This window comes from Schistocerca cancellata, chromosome 5 (assembly GCF_023864275.1).
Source record: "Schistocerca cancellata isolate TAMUIC-IGC-003103 chromosome 5, iqSchCanc2.1, whole genome shotgun sequence".
Taxonomy (NCBI): Eukaryota; Metazoa; Arthropoda; class Insecta; order Orthoptera; family Acrididae; genus Schistocerca; species Schistocerca cancellata.
In genome coordinates, this window is record NC_064630.1 from 300058767 (window position 1) to 300073015 (window position 14249).

Here is a 14249-nt window from a genome sequence, read left to right on the forward strand (position 1 = left end):
TAGACTATCGTGTAGAACTGAATCAAACCAACCTTCAGACTAAAAACAACAACATATCAGATGAAGTTAAGTAAAACAGAATTATTCGACACTTGTAGTGAATAAATGATAAAGTGGCAGAAAAGAATTGTGTAAGTCATCAAAAAGTTAGGTTTTTTTGATCGAAAAATTTTAAATGTGTCGATTCTTCCGTTATAGTACTAAGAGCCTTTGAACCAATAACGCTATCTTAATATTTACATGATTATTCATATTTATTATATAAGAGTGGTTTGTCATCAGAGTTCTGTTTATACAGAACATCCCTTGCTGTCACGTGAGTACTCATTAGTACGCAGCCTATTCATAAGGTTAATTCAGTTACCAGCAAATCTTACCCACTGGAATACTTACATTTTAAGGATTTTATGATGGATTCTACACCTTCCAAAGAAGTAGCATCCATCAAAAATCCTTAAAATTTAAGTATTCCAGTGGGTTTGATAACATATTAACAAAGTTAATCAGAGTGCTCATGCGAGTTAAGTTCTATCTTAAGTTATTTGTGTAATTGTGTAATCAATCTCTTATCAGTGGGTCATTCAATGTCAATTCAACCAATTTGAGAAAATGTTCCAGTTGACAGCTTCAGATTTGGCTGAAATTTAGCACACCAATGCTACCAAGTGTGGAACACTCATGAACAAAGGTTTAAGTTCCCTTGCTAATTAGTTTCACAATTATGGCTTGTGAAAGAAGGTGGCGTAACCCGGAAATTGCGAACCGTATCTGGCAATCTATCTTCAGATCCAACTTAAAGTCTTAATAACTTTGGAACTATTCCGCACAGTCCACTGAAATTTTTACAACCCAGTAACATCCACTTAGAACACTCACTATGAATCAAAACACCAACAACACGTTTCTGAGGGGAAAATAAAAAATTCCAAAATGTGATTAAAAAACTAATACGTTAAAAGGTACATATTGTAGGTGCTTTCTATGCCACATATTATTCACTCAAAAAGCTTAATGTGGCCTAAATGCACACAGAACTCAACTTGCCCATATCAGTCACACAAACAGAGTTACATGCACACAAAAATAAAAAAAAAAATTGAAAAATTACCTGAAAAATGTGGATTTTCTAAGTGTGGTAGCACAAAGGGGGCAAGTGATATCCAAGCCAAATTTCAAACACTGCATAAGTAGACCATAATATAATATGTGGCAAAATTTCAACTTGTTATTGCAAGGCATTTGTGTACAATAAAAGTTGACAGAGATGTATTTGGTTACCTTACTTTTAACATGATTTAGCAAGTAATTGTTGGGAACCATTAGGCAACAGAAAGTTAAACTATGGTAGTTTTCAGGGACAGAATGAGTCATTGTTAGGCAGGAACAATAAAGGAAACAAGCAACAATTACAGGTTACTCATGTTTTTAAGATTATAGTTCAGACTGGTCAGTACTGTTGTGGAAAGTCAAGGCAGTAGAGTGTACTAGTGGTGCTTTTGTTCAAACAAGTTGCAGTATTGGTAGAGCACAAGCATCTGAATGCCATAAAACAACATATGGAACAAAATGTGGCATTTGCTTTGTACTGTATGATCTGGACGAATCGAACCAAGACTTGTCGCTATGGAGACCCGGGATACACCCTGTGGGCACAAGAAGTACAGTTCCAGGAAACTTTAGTGTTTGTTATCATCATATTAAAGTGTTTCTGGATAAGTATTCTTTCCTACAAAGAAGTTGTTTTGATCCATTTCGGATTCATAAGAAGACAGTGAAGTGTAGCCTCAGAGAAACTGATATAAAATCAGTATTGAAAGTGAATCAGTGCATGGGACTTATCATGAAACCAGGACAAAAGTTATGTTCCAGGTGTGTTACACTACTAAAAAATGAAGAATATTCTGATAATTTACATGACAGTGACAAAGAGTATCAGCCGCCTCCAACCACAGCGCGGATGAGCAATTAAATACTTCAGTGACTGCTCTTGGTTTGTCTCCCATGAAGACACACAAAGTTGGGAAAAAAAGACAGGCCCAGTTATGGTAGAAGAAACACACAAGAAGCTCAAATGGAATTAAAACACAAAATAGCTGACACATGATGGTGGAAGAGGAAGAACTATCTGCTCCAAAGGAACAGAAATCATGCCAGAAATGCTCTGACTTGGAGAAAACTGCGCATGATTTGAAAGAAAAATGTGCCATATCCACACGCCAGAAAAAAAGTAGCTATTCTTACCCTTGCACCTTCCAGCTGGTCTACTGACTACACTGCAAAGGAATTCAATGTTTCTACATATGTGGTAAAGCAAGATAGGAAAAAAAAGCAACCCAAGGAGTGCTTCCACAACTTCAAAAGGCTCAGGGTAAGCAGTTGAGTTCAGAAATAAAGGTGCTAGTGTCGGAGTTTTATGAAAATAATGACTACAGCCAAATAATGCCTGGAAAAAAACACTATGTAACAGTGTAAATGGGAAATGTACATGTACAGATGCAAAAAAACACTGTTGCTATGCAACACATCAGAACTATATGTAGAATTCAAGGAAAAGTATCCCAATACCAAAGTAGGTTTATCATCTTTTTTCAATCTTCGGCCAAAACGGGTTGCGCGTGTAAGTGCAAGGGGCACACACAAGGTTAGTGTATGTGAGACCCATCAAAATGCTAAGCTGATGTTTGCTGATATAAAGGATTCTGGTCTGGATTACAAAGGTGCACTGAAGCTGCTAGTGTGTGACATCAGTTCCTACCAGTGCATGATACACAGATGTGAAAAGTGACCTGGTAAGGTAAATCTTGCAGAACACATGAATAACAAACGGTATGGTGAACTCCTTATGGATGGCGATGAACTTGTTTCTTATAAACAACGGACACACATGGATCCCACAAGTCTTGAAACAAAGCAAAGTACAGAGGAAGATTTTGTTGAAATGTGTTGTCAAAAAACGAACAAACTGACCACACACCGCTTCACAGCAACAGCACAATCGGCTTATCTCCTGTTTTGTAAGGATAATTTGAAACTAGATGAAATTATAGTAATACCAGACTTAGGCCTATCTGAAATTATGCATTTATAGATCAAGATGCCATCCTAGGATATCATTGGGACAACAGTCAAGCAACTCTCCAGTCATTTGTGATTTAGTATAGAGGTGAATCAGGTGATGAGTCTGTCATGAACCTGTGTGTTTTTAGTGACTGTTTAATTCATGATGCCATTGCAGTTCATGCCCACATTCACACCGTCATGGCATATGTGAAAAACAAGCTGCCTCACATACATTTTGCGAAATACCTCAGTGATGGGGCAGCTAGTCAGTACAAAAGCTGTAAAAATCTCAAAAATTTATGCATACATTACTATGATTTTCAGATTCACACAGAATGGAATTTTTTCGCAACAAGTCACGGTAAAAATGTATGTGATGGTATTGGTGCTACCATTAAGCGCATGGCATCACGAGCTAGTCTGCAGCACCCTACAGAAGGTCACATTCTAACACCTCTTCAATTATTTACCTGGGCACAGAAAAATATCTCTGGCATACAATCATTCTATGTTTCAAAAGATGAGGTGAAATCAGTCGAAGAGTTGCTAAAAAACACACTAAAACACGTTAAAACTGTTGCAGGCACGAGGAGCCATCATCACTTCTCTCCAGCGGACTCTGAGAATGTGCAGATGAGCAGACTGTCCGGTTATAACTATAGGTTCATGCACAACATGTGTCTTCACAGTGTGTCTGACTCAGGATTCAGAAGCAAAAGCTGCAACATACAACCAGGTTGCTATGTTATTGCTGTTTATGTTGACAAATGGTACTTAGGATGTGTTGCAGAGTGCTGTGAAGCGAAAGGTGATGTATTTGTGAACTTCATGGCACCAGCAGGACCAGCAAGATCATTTCATTGGCCACATTTGGCAGACAGGTGTTGGATTCCTTTTGAACATATTCTTATGACAGTTCCAGTTCCTACCATAGTGTCAGGAAGACAGTACAATTTGCCACTCAATGTACAGAGTACAGTAGTTAAAGTGTGGGAGCACAATTGACTGGTTTTTATAAGTTAAGGTGCAGTAAACATTAATGATAGGTTGTGTTAATCTGTCTATATGCTGTTGTTTAGTGATTAAACAGTTGTGGGAGAGGATAAGAAGAGGCAGAACAGTTTACAATATGTTTTTACAAAATTGTGTTGTGGAACAATGGCCACATCACCAAATACATCTGTCAACTTCCATGTACACAAATGTCTTGCAATAACATGTTGAAATTTTGAGATATATATCATTATGGTCTACTTATGCAGTGTGTGAAATTTGGTTCGGATACCACTTGTCCCTTTTGTGCTACCACACTTCGAAGATCTATGTTTTTCAGGTAATTTTTCAAATTTTTGTATTTTCGTGTGAATGTAACTCAGTTTTTGTGACTGATATGGGCATGATGAGTTCTGTGTGTGTTTAGGCCACATTAACCTTACCACAAAAAATTTATACCTTTTTTGAGTGAATTATATTTGGCATAGAGGGCACCTGCAATACGTACCTTTTAACATATTACATTTTTAATCACATTTTGGAATTTTTTATTTTCCCTCAGAAATATGTTGTTGGTGTTTTGATTCATGGAGTGTGTTTTCTAAATGGATGTTACTGGGTCGTAAAAATTTCACTGGACTGTTTGGAATAGTTCCAAAGTTATTAAGACCTGAAGTTGGGTCTGAAGATATATTGCCAGATGTGGGTTGCAATTTCCAGGTCACGCCACCTTCTTTCACAGGTCATAATTCTGGAACTAAATGGCAGGGGAAACTAATACTTTGTACACGAGTGTTCCACACGTGTTAGAATTAGTGTACTGAATTTCAGTCAAATCTGAGACTATGAGCCGGAGCCCCTGGTTGAAGTGACATGGAATGACCCCAGAGGAATATTTCCAGACTGGCTAAAATATGCTGAAGTTAAGCCTCTTTACAAGAAGAGGGATAAAGAGATACCAACAAACTATTGTCCTATTTCACTTTTGCTGGTTTTCACAAAAATATTTGAAAAGGTTGTGTTCAAGCACCTCCTTAAGCATCTGACTGAAAATAATATATTGTCCAAGTCATAGTTTGGATTTCTGATGGGTTCTGATATAGAGAAAGCTATTTACACTTGCAGTGAGAGTAGGTCTACTTAATTCATTAGATAACAAATTACAGGCAACTGGCATTTTCTGTGACCTGTCAAAGGCCTTTGTATGAACCACAGCATTCTGCTGAGTAAATTAGGATATTATGGTGTCACCGGTAACGCTGCAAAATGGTTTGAGTCTTATCTATCTAACAGGAAACAAAGGATGTCATTGCAAAATACCTGTGCAGTAAGCAGTCAGTCAACAAATATGTTGTTGGTGTTTTGATTCATGGAGTGTGTTTTCTAAATGGATGTTACTGGGTCGTAAAAATTTCACTGGACTGTTTGGAATAGTTCCAAAGTTATTAAGACCTGAAGTTGGGTCTGAAGATATATTGCCAGATGTGGGTTGCAATTTCCAGGTCACGCCACCTTCTTTCACAGGTCATAATTCTGGAACTAAATGGCAGGGGAAACTAATACTTTGTACACGAGTGTTCCACACGTGTTAGAATTAGTGTACTGAATTTCAGTCAAATCTGAGACTATGAGCCGGAGCCCCTGGTTGAAGTGACATGGAATGACCCCAGAGGAATATTTCCAGACTGGCTAAAATATGCTGAAGTTAAGCCTCTTTACAAGAAGAGGGATAAAGAGATACCAACAAACTATTGTCCTATTTCACTTTTGCTGGTTTTCACAAAAATATTTGAAAAGGTTGTGTTCAAGCACCTCCTTAAGCATCTGACTGAAAATAATATATTGTCCAAGTCATAGTTTGGATTTCTGATGGGTTCTGATATAGAGAAAGCTATTTACACTTGCAGTGAGAGTAGGTCTACTTAATTCATTAGATAACAAATTACAGGCAACTGGCATTTTCTGTGACCTGTCAAAGGCCTTTGTATGAACCACAGCATTCTGCTGAGTAAATTAGGATATTATGGTGTCACCGGTAACGCTGCAAAATGGTTTGAGTCTTATCTATCTAACAGGAAACAAAGGATGTCATTGCAAAATACCTATTGCTTTTTCTTGTGTATATTAATGACCTCACACCTGTTACATTGCTAGATGCTAAGTTTGTTTTGTTTGCAGATACAAACATTGCAATAAGTAGCAAGTCAAGTACAGATTTAGAAATAGCTGCAAATCAAATTTTCACTGACATTAATAAGTGGTTTAAAGCTAATTCTTTGTCACTAAACTTAGAGGAGACCCACTACATGCAGTTCAGAACCTGTAAGAGATTACCTTCCAGCATGAGCATAACGTATGAAGACATGCAGATCGAAGAGGGTGACTGTTAAATTTCTGAGATTACAATTTGACGATAAATTCAGTTGGGAAGGGCATATCACAGAAGTGTTTAAGTGCCTAAACAAGGCTGTATTTGCAGGTGAGAATGGCGTCAGATGTAGGAGATATAAATAAAAAAAAAAAACCTTGCATACTTTACTTACTTTCATTCTATTATGTCGTATGGGATCATATTCTGGGGCAATTCATCAAACCAAGCAAAAGTATTTAGGGTGCAAAAGCATGTGATAAGAATCATTTGTGGTGTAAATTCGAGTACATCTTGTAGAAACCTGTTCAAGGAACTTTATATTCTAACCACTGCTTCTCAGTATATTTATTCCTTAATGAAATTTGTTGCAAGTAATACATCTCTATTTCCAACCAATAGCTCAGTACACATTATCAATACTAGGATTAAGACTGTAGGCCTACATAAAGGACTAAAATCACTTACCTTAGTCCAAAAAGGGGTCCAACATTCAGGAACACACATTTTTAATAAATTGCCTGCAACCATTAAAAACTTGGTTTCTGATAACGCGAGGTTTAAACAGAGTTTGAAAGACTTTTTTGATAGGCAACTCCCTCTAATCCATAGATTAATATATTAACAGAGACTGTTAAGTCAGCTTATGTAAAAACATCTGTTACATTTCAGTTCTGACAACACTTGGTCGCAACAGTCAAGATTAGGATTATTGCGTATGATAAATTTATTAAAAGTGCACAACAGTTTTTCATTCTGACAGTGTGTTAATTCTGTAAATATTAGCTGTTCCAGTTTACTGGATTGTATTAACTTATTTTCGAGTATCTCCTGGCAAATGGTCAGGGTAGTACGTATAATTTTCAAATGTTTTAAGTTTTTATGTCATACATTGACATGTTCCACACCCACGAGAATCACTCATTTTTTAAGTCTATGGAACGAAAACTGAGTCCAATGTCATTTAAACGAGTACTGGTTGCATCTGTAGCTGTTTTAGAAATATTATTCACAAATAAATACAAAAAATCATCAGTTACTGACACTAAGACTATTTGCAAATCCACAGTAGCCTACAAAAATATTCACTTCCTATATTGTATTGTTTGTCAGTATCTGATTACGTGATGTTGTTTAAAAACTTACTTTTTTATAGTTTGCTCTTCCATATTTTTACATGACAGGTACGTGGCACAGAATTTTCTTACTCCTTAACAATAAGCACCGTCCGAAAATACGTATTACCGCCTGTTTGGGAAAATTTAAATTTCATGTCAAAGATGTTAGTTAACTTTCATTTCCACCAACAGTATTAATAACTATTCATGCACATTTAGGAAATTTTGTAACTAAACAATTTCATTTAAATAATTTTAATGAACTTAAGTCGAGAAAAAAATGAGTAAACTCTGACATGTCATGATTAATATACTAGGAGTATTGACATTCTAAGCAGATTCATAGTTCGCAATGTTGGTATTGAACACCAAGGGCCCTATAATTTTACAGCAGTTTATTTACACTTGTGTGTAGCTATTAGCTTTGTAGGTTGTATGTTGTTGTTGTTGTTGTGAATACGAATTGGTTACGTTGTAGGAGTCTCTTGGCAATGGATATAATTGAAGAAGCGCGATCCCGCATCACCCATAAGGAGACTGGAGTACTAAATGTTCGTACATGTTTATTTTACTTTGATATTTATTTCTTAAATGTCCTTGCGTTAAATATTACTTAAATGAGCCACCTCAATTCACGTGGCATGCCAGTTCGTTAGCTGAAAACAATAATAATACATTCTGTTTATGGTGGAAAGTAATCACTTTATTGTCAACTTCTTTTTATTTCTACGTACAGAATCACAGTTACATCCTTACCCTAAAAACCACTTTGAAGTACATTGCAGGAACTATAGTTTTCGTTGTACTTACAAGGTTTCTTTCCGTTAATTGGCGTATGGATCTTTCGAAGAGTGAGTACTTAAATGTCTCTGTGTGCACTGTAATTAGTCGTGCCGTCGTGATGGGTACGGAAGCGTAATGTACAGGACTGTGGTATATTCCTATAGATTCTTCACATAGGCTAGTACTGTTTCTTAAAACTATGCAGTGGGTTTTCGCGAGATAGCGTTAATCTTCAAGCGTCTTCCAGTTCGGCTGTTAACCATCACCGTGACACACTGTAGTGGGTCAGACAAACCTATGACCGTACGCGCTGCTTTTCTTCATTTCGGTCAATATCCCTTGTTGGTCCTATTTATAACAGGCCCACACACATGAGTATTATTGTAACTTGCGTCTCGAGTGTTTTGTAAGTGATCTCCAGTGTAGAGTCATTGCGTTTACCAAGTATCCTACCAATGGAAACGTCCGATTCCACCCGTGTGCTTTGACTCGTGACGTAATGCTGTTGTGTGTACGTCATTACGGCGCGGAGTACGAGTTGTACTACTTCAAAGCTGTGGTTCATAGTCGTGTATAATTGGCCACAGGAATGTAATTAGACATAAGCCTAGTCAGGCATATGCGGTTTTGCTGCATTACCAGTGAAGATACAATTGCTGAAAACAAAGAAGGGTATACAACATAATAAACCATGTTACACCAACAAAATAACTACAAAATATATCAAAGTTAAAATCAAAAGAACAACAGTGGAAGGGAAATGAGGAAAGAAGTTTTCAGTTTTCCACTTGATAATGGCCACAAGACCAAAATTGAAAATGGGGATTTTGAATAAATTATATTACAGTCAAACGTGACCATGATCCATTTAAAGAAGTATTGCTTTCTCTTGTCTCTGCTTGGTGAAAAAGCATTCTGATACGTATTATGTATGTAACGTCACTGTACTCTCCAAAACGTCCTTTCCAGGCTACAAGTTGTGTAGTCACTACGTAAGTATGGAGTACTCAGAAAACATGATCCCGGCATCACCAAGTCCAAACCAAACTATGCAGGACTTGTCAAGGAACTGCACTCCCATTTGCCATTAACCTTCCTGACCACTCACCACTTAAAGTATAGGTCTGTATCAAACCCTGTCTTAGGATCATTCCAAGTCAGTTCAATGAGAAAAAAAAACCGTTGTCTCATCCATAATTTCAGATTTATATGAAACTCAGTGAACATTTTTCTCAGTAGTTGCGTAATTAACCACACTAAATTGTAGCATTATCTATCTATCTATCTCTCTCTCTCCAATATTTGGATGTTTTCTCATTTTTAACATTGTTATGGCATAAAATGACACTAACATTTTAGAAACAAATTCCCATTGGGTTAAGTTAAATTGGGAGGATGTATACTCTGTATTATAAAGATTCCAGAAAAAAATTCCCAGTTTTAAAAATGGTTAATTCAGTCTTTTTAAAATACACTACATAGAGTAGACATCATTTCCAACAGTAGCAATTTATTGTGAGTCAAGCACATACGGCACAGTCTCTGTTAAGTTCTTCCAGTTGATGCTTTGGGACGTTCAACAACAGCATGCCCGTGAGGGATGAGAATGAGCCAAGTATCTTCTTATCTGGGTCAACGGAATGACAGCGAAGGTCCAAGGATCCATAAATTTTATGGTAACACCATGTTCTGTTTTATTTAGTTTAATGATTATGCCACAGTACCACAGACTGGAATATATACAAGCTACATATCATGATGGTGTCAGGAATATGAGAGACCTAACAAATATGCTGCTTGAAGAAAGAATTATTCAGTGTTCTAAAATCAACAGTACATTACTATTAGCAACATGCACGCAATATCAACAACTGAGAACTGCAAAGAAATAGAACTTACAGAGCAATAGTGATACTCTTACAAAGTTATAATAAAATGTTTAGTTTTAATTTACCTGTATAGTTTTCAACATTCTCCCGCAGTGTTCATATTTTACTATTGCATCAAAGATTTAATTCAGTCATTCCAACCAAAGTTTTTATTCTTGATAACTTCTTCACTGATAAACCCATAGTAAAAATGTTTGCTGCCTGATCTTGTGCTGAAACATATTCCACACTGTACTTCTTCTCAATCACCAAGTGTTGTAACATGTTTGGATATGTTTAGAGCATTCATAGAATCCAGTACCTTTCATGTACTTAATAGTGCTTTGATTATCGATATGTAATGCTGGAATTGAATTTTATTTAATAATATTAATTTCTTTGAATAAGTGATCCAGCCACAGTAATGATTTATTGCCTTATTTGCAGCAACAAATTCACCTTCCATTAAAGACTGTGCTGCATATTTTTGGAGTTTACTTTTCCACATTACTGGTACACCGCAATACTTCATTAAAACTCCACTTTTTGAACATATGGTCAGTTTTTCACCTGTGTGATCAGCATACCTATAAGCTTCTGAAGAAGATCCTGTCAATTCACCAAACTGCATTCCATCATCAATTGTACACCTCAGATGGCAGAGAATTCATTTAACCAATTTAAGGTGGACACCAGTAAGGTGAGTCTTTCGCTCTTCAAGCAAGATTGGCGGTGTAAGTTAGATCAGGACAGGTTCCCATTATTAAATACGTGAGGCTACCAATAATCTCTCGGTAAACGTCAGTGTAACAAGCTGGTGGTGAATAGCCAAGTATCTACCCAGGTTCAGTTGGTAATAAAACTGGACCTGCGTCAGTCCATGCCGACACTCTCTTTGCATATGTAGCTTGATTAATCTTCACACGATTTTCAAATAGCTGGATTCGAAGGCCAAGAAAGCAATCCATTTCACTTATCACCATATTAGTCTCTTCTTGTAATTTTTTTGTGCAACTATGAACCATTTCATCAGGTCCCATTATTAATCCATCATTCACATGAAATAAAAGGATTAAATTTTCTTTAAAATACATAGAGGGATCAGCACTGCTCTCCTGTAAATTGGATTTCTGAAGACATTCTTTAAAACACTCACCAATGTTTTGCTGGTTGCTTCAGTCTGTACAAACGTTGTAATAATATGCACACACAACCTGTAACATAATCATAATCTTGTAGCTGTTGTATGTAAATTTCTTTCTCCAGTGTACCATTCAGAATTGCCGTTTTAACTTTAAAATGTTTAATGTTCCAGTTTCATTGAACAGCAACACAAAAGAAAGCTCTCATTGTTTGAGACCTAACCAAAGAGCTAAATGTTTCAGAAAAATCAAATCTGTGCCCCTGACTACCCCCTTTCGCAACTAATCTTGCCTTGTAGCAGATCGTGTCATTGTTGTTATTCAGTTTTGTTGCAAAAACCTATCAGTTACCTATAGCTTTCCTTCCAGCTGGTAAATCAACCTCTTTCCAGGTACAAAACTTTTGATGTGACTGCATTTCTTCATCTATTACAGCTTTCCAATTTTCTGCAGTGGAACAATTTGTGTCACAGGAATGGGGATCTTGGCTTAACTGTCCAGATTGTGAGGGTGGGAATAAACATCTCTATAAAATAACGACAGTCTCAAGGTGTGTTGTGCGCTGATGAGGTGCATGACTGTTGAGATGGAACTGTCATTGGAGGGCAACCTCTGGGGAACCTGCTGCACCTCAATTGTGTAAAGCTTACCGAGGCACAAGGGGCTCTGTCTAGGTGGACTTTTACTTCCCTAGCTGCTAGTGGGACCAAGATGGATCCTTCAAAATTTTCTTTTCATCATCCCAGTGGAAAGGGTGGGCTGCTGGTAGGTACTAACATCCATTCTAACAAGAGGGTTCATGTTACCAGTCCTCCCTAGTCAGGGGTTATACAGAGTTCTTCAGTATGTTGCAACAGGACACATGCTGCTAATGAAAATGTGTTTTTGACTGTGAAGCAAAAAGAGAGCGGCTTTGAGAAGGTTTCACCTTTTTATATTCAGAAAGTTTTAGAAAGCACTGCAAGTTCTGTGAAATCCATCAGGTGATTGCTTAACGGAACGCTATTAGTTGAAAATGCTGGTTCCCAATAAGTCACCAACTTCTGGGAAGCTAAGTGCCTTGGGGAATGTGCCATAGAAACAAATCTCCATAACAGTTTGAACTATACGAAGGTGGTGTGACCTGTAGAGATCATGTTGACATTCCCAAGGAGTAATTGAAGGATGAGTGGGCTTAGGAAGGGATGTGCAAAATATATTGAAAGGTTGGATGGGAATCTCATATTATACGACTCCTTCATGCTTACCTACCATAGCACCAAAGTCCTAGAGCTTATCAAGGCAGGTTTCCTTTGTCTAAGCATATGGCCATATGTCCCTAACCCAGTGCACTATTTTAAATGCCAGGGCTTTTTGCATGTCACCTTAGGATGTAAGGGTGAAGCTACTGTGGCAGATGTGGGAAGACCACCCATGACAGTGTGGGTGCTCCTCCCTCCAAAGTGTGTAAATTGCTATAGGGACCACCCAGTCTAGTGTAGGGATTGTAGTGTCTTCCTTGAAGAATGGAAGATAAGGGAGATTCGGACATTTAAACACGTCCCATGTGGAGATAAGGTCCTGCAGCCTCCCACATTCACTTAATCTTTTGCTTTCGCCTTAAAATGCCTAGTTTAACAGCCAACACTTCTACGTAAATGGAGATTGCTAGTATCATCACTACTACCTGCATTCGTCAGTTCCCATGTCAAGCTGCAGTTGTTTCAGAGAACATAGCCCTCCCATGAAAATAAGATAAAGTGACAGTTGGTGCCACTGTGGACCTGCCAGTACTTCCAAAGGCAGAGCTCAGTAAAATATATGGCACTGCCTCCAGTGCTGATGCGGTTACTCCTCCAAAGTCCTCCCAGTCTAAAAAGCAAATGGGATGCTTCCACCACAAGCGAACATAGACAGTAAATTATCAAATACTGTCAATGTCATTCGACTTGATGGCTCTGTTGCTTCTGCTTCAGAACCAGGGGACTGCAAAGTCTGCCCAGGCCAACCATCTAGCCCCAAGGCTGAAATTCCACCCGTTGTGGGCTCCCACCATGGCGGAAAGACAGGGCGAAAGTACAACCCCCATGATAGATGGCTCCCATATTACAATGGAACATGTATGGGATCAGGACTCATGTGGAAGAACTGAAATTCCTGGCACAGGCATGGCTCCTGTGCTAGTGTTTGCAGGAAACACCATTTAGAGCTACTGATACCATGTGCAACTGGGCTGTGTCCTCCTCTGAAAGGATGGCCTGACTGGGGACAAAGCCAAGGGAGGCATCAATAACGAACACCACCTCTGGTCTCTATTTGGTTACTGACCTACAAGCAGCAGCTGTTGCAGTTCAGAAGATTACTGTTTGCTCCCTGTATTTACCTCTGAGGCTCTCACAGGCCTTCTTGAACAACTCCGCTGTCCATTTCTCATCCTGGGTGATTTCAAAGCCCATACTGCATTATGGGGCTCAAGCTATGCTTGCCTCAGGGGTCGAGCCTTGGAGAACCTCATGATGTCTCAAGAGCTGTGCATCGTCAACATGAGCAGTTGCACCCATTTCTCGGCTGCTACAGGGTCATCCTCAGCCATCGACTTCACTTTCCACTCTCACGGCCTTGCAGGCTAGCACAATGGGAAGCAATTGATGACCTTCATTCCAGTGAGCACTTCCACTGTGGATCCACGTAATGAACCGGGGATTGGTTGAATAGAAGCCACCACAATGTGTGATCAGGGAGGCTAACTGGGAGCTGTTCAGCCAGCTGACTGTGCTTGAACACCACTACAGGTGGGTAGGAATGGGTAGACCACATCATACGAGTGATCCATTATGCTGCTGAGCTAGCCATCCCAAAGTCCTCAGGTAACCTTAGGAGGCGACCTGTAGTGAACAAATGAGTGCCATTCAACAATCCGGGACAGGCATGCTGCTCT

General features: G+C 38.4%; 2 protein-coding genes across 4 annotated transcripts in view; one reads left to right on the top strand and one right to left on the bottom strand.

Annotated features, from left to right (window-relative positions):
* Nucleotides 1-7683, bottom strand: part of LOC126188970 (uncharacterized) — a 296440-nt gene extending 288757 nt beyond the window's left edge. The window contains exon 1 of the mRNA XM_049930740.1: nucleotides 7568-7683. Within this exon, the coding sequence (XP_049786697.1) occupies nucleotides 7568-7590 (23 nt within the window). The 5' untranslated portion in view covers nucleotides 7591-7683. The remainder of the gene's footprint in view (nucleotides 1-7567) is intronic.
* A 250-nt stretch (nucleotides 7684-7933) lies between these two features.
* Nucleotides 7934-14249, top strand: part of LOC126188971 (DNA-directed RNA polymerases I and III subunit RPAC1) — a 231847-nt gene continuing 225531 nt past the window's right edge. For all 3 annotated transcript variants that reach the window (XM_049930741.1, XM_049930743.1, XM_049930742.1), the window contains exon 1: nucleotides 7934-8090. In XM_049930741.1, the coding sequence (XP_049786698.1) occupies nucleotides 8031-8090 (60 nt within the window). In that variant the 5' untranslated portion in view covers nucleotides 7934-8030. The remainder of the gene's footprint in view (nucleotides 8091-14249) is intronic.